General features: G+C 44.8%; 1 protein-coding gene across 1 annotated transcript in view; it reads left to right on the top strand.

The window, feature by feature from the left end:
• Positions 1–6,943: 6,943 nt before the first annotated feature.
• capn12 (calpain 12) overlaps positions 6,944–7,252 on the top strand; it is a 26,858-nt gene continuing 26,549 nt past the window's right edge. Inside the window, exon 1 of the mRNA XM_066685041.1 lies at positions 6,944–7,242. Within this exon, the coding sequence (XP_066541138.1) occupies positions 7,045–7,242 (198 nt within the window). The 5' untranslated portion in view covers positions 6,944–7,044. The remainder of the gene's footprint in view (positions 7,243–7,252) is intronic.

Below are 7,252 nucleotides of genomic sequence, written 5' to 3'. Positions count from 1 at the left end.
TACACTTCTTAAAGAAGCATGGCCGTCCAGAGCTCATTTCGTCATCCGTCCTCTCATGGGATGGGGGCTCTTGATGCAACCCTGCTGGAGCCAGGGAGGAAGGGAGAATGATAGAGGGAGGGAGGGAAAAGGAGAGAAAGAGAAAAATAGATGTGTTAAAGAGCCAAACCACAGAAACACTCTCTAATGTTTTTTCTTTCTTTCTTTCCTTCTTCCCATAACCTGGATTCTTGCCTCAGCCCTCCACATCGACCACAAAGAGAAACCTGAAGCCTAAAATTACACCGGCAACCCCCCCCCCACACACACACACACCTTTACACACACACAAACATTCATGGAAGAGGGACACAATGGTCCAGCTGCCTCATAATAGCTCGCTGTGACATACAGGTAGCCAGAGCGCAGTGTGTGGGGATAGCAGCTTCAGATGTGAGATTATATAATGAGTCACACTAAAGACCGGTGACAGGAGGATGTGGGTCAACTTGCTACAGATCGTAGCTCTGTGGGACACACACATTCCAGGGGGCGGTACACAGTGTGGTCAAACGCTTGGTTTCAAAACAATCTGCTCATCAAACTTAGTCAGAGATCACCGGCCAAATAAAGTCTGTTAAAACAGCTGTATCTAGGCCTTAAAAGGTGTATAAAATAATAATTATTTTACATTAAGACCTTTGCTATCCTCTCTGTTTTGTTTTGGGTTTTTTTTAGGGACTTCAGTTTAGCTCCTGGAGGCCTAACCAATGAGAGCGCTCGCTTGGCTGTACAGAGGTTAGGGGTTTCAGAGTTTTACAAAACTATACATTTAGTATTATCTTGTGGGTGAATATGCTCGGTGTTTCAAGCACAATTCTGAAGACACTCTGTGCCCCGCTTTCTGCTTTCACTCTAACAGTCATGATGCTTTCACACCAGCTGAAATCCTGAAGCACGTGCTATTCTCAACTGCAGATCTGTAACTGAGAAGGTGAGAACAAGGCTTTGCATCTCTCTCAAGGGCGTCGCAGTAAGAAAATGGGGTGAAGACATCTTGGCTCTGCATAAACACCTCCACACAAACCGATCAAACGTGCAGCCAGCCTCCTCCCAACACCACATAAACATATTCAAACCCACACCCAAACACACACACACACACACAGCTGCATTACTCACCGCTTCTTCACAACCTCAGTGAAATGCCACTGATAAGAGGAAGTGAAAGAATAAATACTAAAATATTCACACCTAGCATCCGGTGACCTCTACGTTTATCACCTGTCACAGATACACGGACTGATATGGGGCTGAGTGTGATCTAGCTCACTCCATGTTGCCAGTGGTGGATGGACAGACTGGTTAAACTGGCCTCTGCTATGTACACAGAGCCATGACCTGTTTGCTTCAGCATTGTGTCATTGTCCTGATCTGCACTCCTTCCTGAAAAGGTTGGACCCTTTATTGTGTCGACCCACACTGGACCGCACTCGCCTAACAGCCAGGTGAAATAAATATAAGATGTGTATTGATTGTAGTTTTTTTTATATTTTTCAGACATATGGCATGTTTTAGTTAAATTTATCAAGTGAAGCTATCTCTCTATTATGAAAGATCATTTATTATTGTTCATTCATTCATTCATTTATTATCTGTAACCACGTATCGAGTTCAGGATCGCAGTGGGTCCAGAGCCTACCTGGAATCATTGGGCGCAAGGTGGGAATACACCCTGGAGGGGGCACCAGTCCTTCACAGGGCAACACAGACACACACACACACACATTCACACCTACGGAAACTTTTGAGTCGCCAATCCACCTACCAACGTGTGTTTTTGGACTGTGGTAGGAAACCGGAGCACCCGGAGGAAACCCACGCAGACACAGAGAGAACACACCACACTCCTCACAGACAGTCACCCGAAGGAAACCCACGCAGACACAGGGAGAACACACCACACTCCTCACAGATAGTCACCCGGAGGAATCCCACGCAGACACAGGGAGAACACACCACACTCTTCACAGACAGTCACCCGGAGGAAACCCACGCAGACACAGAGAGAACACACCACACTCCTCACAGACAGTCACCCGGAGGAAACCCACGCAGACACAGAGAGAACACACCACACTCTTCACAGACAGTCACCCGGAGGAAACCCACGCAGACACAGAGAGAACACACCACACTCCTCACAGACAGTCACCCGGAGGAAACCCACGCAGACACAGAGAGAACACACCACTCTCCTCACAGACATTCAACTGGAGGAAACCCACGCAGACACAGAGAGAACACACCACACTCCTCACAGACAGTCACCCGAAGGAAACCCACGCAGACACAGGGAGAACACACCACACTCCTCACAGACAGTCACCCGGAGGAAACCCACGCAGACACAGAGAGAACACACCACACTCCTCACAGACAGTCACCCGGAGGAAACCCACGCAGACACAGAGAGAACACACCACACTCCTCACAGACAGTCACCCGAAGGAAACCCACGCAGACACAGGGAGAACACACCACACTCCTCACAGACAGTCACCCGGAGGAAACCCACGCAGACACAGAGGAAACCCACGCAGACACAGAGAGAACACACCACTCTCCTCACAGACATTCACCCGGAGGAAACCCACGCAGACACAGAGAGAACACACCACACTCCTCGCAGACTGTCACCCGGAGGAAACCCACGCAGACACAGAGAGAACACACCACACTCCTCACAGACAGTCACCCGGAGGAAACCCACACAGACACAGGGAGAACACACCACACTCCTCACAGGGAGAACACACCACACTCCTCACAGACAGTCACCCGGAGGAAACCCACACAGACACAGAGAGAACACACCACACTCCTCACAGACAGTCACCCGGAGGAAACCCATGCAGACACAGGGAGAACACACCACACTCCTCACAGACAGTCACCCGGAGCGGGAATCGAACCCACAACCTCCAGAACCCTGGAGCTGTGTGACTGCGACACTACCTGCTGCACCACCGTATTAGAAATATCATTAATTTAAAAATTCACTTTTTAAATGTCGCTGCCTTTCTGCTGTCCTTCTCTACACTTTGTCATGGGATCTGCTCGCTTTTACCCTTTGTCATTATCCTGACCTGCCCTTGTTTTACTGACCCTTGCTGGACTGGAGACAACAGAACTAGTTAAACTAGCATCAAAGGCTTTTTAAACAGGTTCCTAAACATCAGAGAGGTGTAGTCTGTAGTTTACAGATTTTGGTGGCGGTGATAGGATCCAGACATCTGAAGAGTTTAAAGCCTCTGAAAACATCCACACAGCGAGGTATTAAATAAGAAAATTGCCATAAAACAGCCTCATACGTGAGATGTTGTTTGGCAACAGAGAAAAACATGGATCTCCAAACTAGTGACTGTAGGAAGGAAAGAGCTTCTTTAATATCGGTGGATGTCAACGTAAAAAATTCATTACAGGGCATTTTGGAGTATTTCTGCCATGACATTTTCACAGTGTGAAGGACAGCTGCTGTGTTCAAATCATGTAGCACAATAAAAATCCACAAAAATGGAGATGCATGTTTTCATTGGACAGCGAAGGCATTTTTTTAAAAATAAAATATATTTTTAAAAGATGTTATTGGCCTGTAAGCGCTTATCCAGTTCAGGGTCGCGGTGGGTCCAGAGTCTACCTGGAATCATTAGGCGAAAGGCGGGAATACACCCTGGAGGGAGCGCCAGTCCTTCACAGGGCAACACACACACATTCACTCACACCTACGGACACTTTTGAGTCGCCAATCCACCTACCAACTTGTGTTTTTGGACTGTGGGAGGAAACCGGAGCACCCGGAGGAAACCCACACAGACACAGAGAACACACCACAATCCTCACAGACAGTCACCCGGAGGAAACCCATGCAGACACAGGGAGAACACACCACACTCCTCACAGACAGTCACCCGGAGGAAACCCACGCAGACACAGAGAGAACACACCACACTCCTCACAGACAGTCACCCGGAGGAAACCCACGCACAGGGAGAATATATAAAAATGATCATTTTTTTCTGAATTGAAGGATATTGATTAGATGTATTGATCTATTGTATATCTCTGTAGATTACCCCCCTTTGTTGCATAAACACCCTCTGCTGTTTAGAAAAACTTTAGACCCGATATTGAAACTTCTCTGTGAAGATCGGATGTCATTAAGTTATGAGAGCCGGTACTTCTGGTGAATGATATGATCTGTACCACAGTCACCACTGCAACTCCTCCCAAAGCTGATGGAGCTCCATTTCTCCACAGAATGCAGTTTTACACCTGTCTAACCACAACTTGCCTTTGAGCGTAGTGAATCTGGGCTCATGTGCAGCTGCTCAAGACCTTGCTATTTTATTCATTCATTTGTAATTAGATCATACAAGCGGTGCGGTCATGGCTGAACATTCGCAAACAATTTAAAGAAGCTGAATTCGCTAATTATACGGGGTGTGTACAAACCTTTTTAATATTTAGTGTAAAAAATAGTGAGCCTCGATAGTGTTCCAGGGGCCTGTCTCTAACACAAAGACGCAGTTTGGGACATAATAGGAAACATGGAGTCCCCAGAAGGTCCAGGGAATGAACGAAATATGTTCAGAGACACGACAGTCCAACAGACAGACGTACACACTGGCCTGTCTCCTTTCACTGAGTTGACCCCTTTTCAAATCGCTCTAGTAAAGGCTGGGGAAGCTAATTGAAGCCTGAAGGTCATAGGGTCGATGAGGTCGTGGCCATTGAGGGAGTGGTAGTATGGACTGGGTGGACCAGTGTCCTTTGTCATCACGTTTCCCTACATAATCCTTCAATTCACAGACCATACGGAGACAATAGGGGCGGCAATAATGAAGTTAAAAGGGAATGATTGCTTCAATAATTAGACACCTTTCCCTGTTGTCATAGATGCCAAGCTGCCAAGGAAACCACTGCCAAAGATGCTAGTTTAGCCCTAAGTATCAGTCCCACAGGCCAGTCTATCGTTTAAAGTAGTGTTCCACCGCTCCAGCTCGCCAGAAGTCCACCTGCTCTGAGCAGTTTGGTGTGTAGCGCTCTAACACACCTGATGCAGCTAATGATGGGACTCTGGTGCAGAAAAACAGTTAATGAGAAGATTCAGAGGCAGGGACTATGCAGTACTGTGCAGAACAGGTGGATTTTAGGACTGGGTGGCAGGAGGTATTTAAGAAGGAAGATAATTAAGAAGGAATCCTCCAGTTTTTCAAAAGTGTTGAATAAACAATTATAATGGATTTAAGAAAGCTGTGTCGAGTACTGCGTTATGGAGTCTTTCATAGCAACCATTTTCTGTAAAAACCAATATGAAAACTGAAACTACACGTGGTCTAAGTACGTTGCCTGAGGGTGTCCTGAATATAACTCGCAACTGTGAGGGAATCTGAATGTATCTCTAGAATAGAGCATTTCAGAGCAAATGACTGTGAATGTTCTTTGTTTACATCTTAACCACTGAAGTATTCAGAAATTCTGGAAAATCTGTGGAATTCTCCTTTAATTCCACCTGTTTTTGCCTGTAGTGCCCAATAAAACGTCCCATGATCCAACTGCTTTATGTTTCATGCCATTTTATCAAATTATATCAATAAACCTGCGTTAACGTTCAAATAAATGTCTGTTTTTAAAGGTCTCTTTCAGCGGACAGTAAAGGCTGTAGCGCCCTCTAGTGATCGTTTTGCTGTAAAAGAACTTAATTAAACTTTTATGGTTCCCTTCTTCATAAATCATAAAATAACACCTTCTATGACTTATAATGCCTTGTATAAACAGTTCTAGATTCAGACATTAGCTGCACTACTCGCCCTGTAACTCTGAGTGCATATTTATTAGTGTAGAAGCCATTAATTTCATGTGTAGTGCACAATTGTTTTAAGCAACAGGTCCAATACACGACACAGAATTTTCTACATTTTCATTTCAACTAGAGCTCTCTGTTCCAACAGGGAACAGAGTTAAGTTAAGTTCAGACTAGTTAACAATTTCAGTCAGGGATTCTAAAGGATGAAAGCTAGCATAGCATATAAGGATAATGTAGCAGTACCAAGAAATCCTTGCTTTTGGAGATCAGTTTAAATGTATGGTCTGGGAAGTGAATATTACATACTACAACAAACAGTTTAGTTGGTTTTGTGTTTAGTCGTTTATTTAAATGTAGTGCTGTTGGTAATAATAAACATTTTTTAATGTAATTTAGTATTTAAATTTAACATTCTGGATATTAATTGTAATATAACATTTTAGTGTTCTGTTCACCAGCATACAAACCTATTTTATTAAGAACTGAATGTCTTAGCTCCAAACTTTTGAAGCTAGCTTAGCATAGGTGAAAGGAAATGTAAAAGCAGTAGCTAGCTAGCTACTTTACTAGCTCACAACACCTCAGTCTAAAGCTACATACAGCACTAACATGACAGAACCTACTGTTTTATCGGATTCTGTGGTACATTCCTGTGCCTGTAAAGTTAGTTTCAGTTCCACTGATTTACACCTTTATTATTTCATAATAGACCTTTTTAATTATAATAAAAATTCCCTGTTAAAAACTTATGTTTGTGGTGTCAAACACTAGCACATTTACATAATAGCGGCCTATTCACCCACAAGCAGTTTAACTTTCCACAGTTATTCTGCATTAGCCACGAAGGAACCACAAATCCTATAGTCATTCAGAAAAAAACATCTAGTTTAATTGTAACAGCAACAACAACAAAGCTAATGAGGACGTTAAAAGACCAGGAGGGCCTAATGAGCCTGATAAAAATGTGCGTGAGTGACTCAGCAAGACTTGCCAACTACCCCCATGACCACACCCCCACAGCCAGGGGCTTGGGGCAGGGGCAGGGGCTGGGGGTGGCGTGTCTCCAGTGGGTGGAGAGGTGTGAGCCACTTCTCTGAAACTTTCTGCAAACCCCTTCAGAGTGAGAGTTCAAGCTCATTAGCTGTTACTCACAGCCTTTCTCTCTTTCATCGCAAGCTCCTGTAGAAGTTCTGGAGATGTCTGACAACACCTCAGCCACAGGCTCACCTGGAAACCCAGTGAAGTTTAAGAACCAGGATTACATCTGCCTCAGAGATGAGTGCCTCAAGAATAAAATTCTGTTCCAGGACTTGACCTTCACGGCCGATCAGGCATCCATTGGCATGCCGGTAGATCCTGACCCTAAACTGGCCATCAAATGGTTGAGACCCAAGGTAACATTCT

The sequence above is a fragment of the Hoplias malabaricus genome, chromosome 11, assembly GCF_029633855.1.
Source record: "Hoplias malabaricus isolate fHopMal1 chromosome 11, fHopMal1.hap1, whole genome shotgun sequence".
Classification (NCBI taxonomy): Eukaryota; Metazoa; Chordata; class Actinopteri; order Characiformes; family Erythrinidae; genus Hoplias; species Hoplias malabaricus.
The sequence above is the reverse complement of the archived record's forward strand: the minus strand, read 5'-3'. Positions and strand labels throughout refer to the sequence as shown.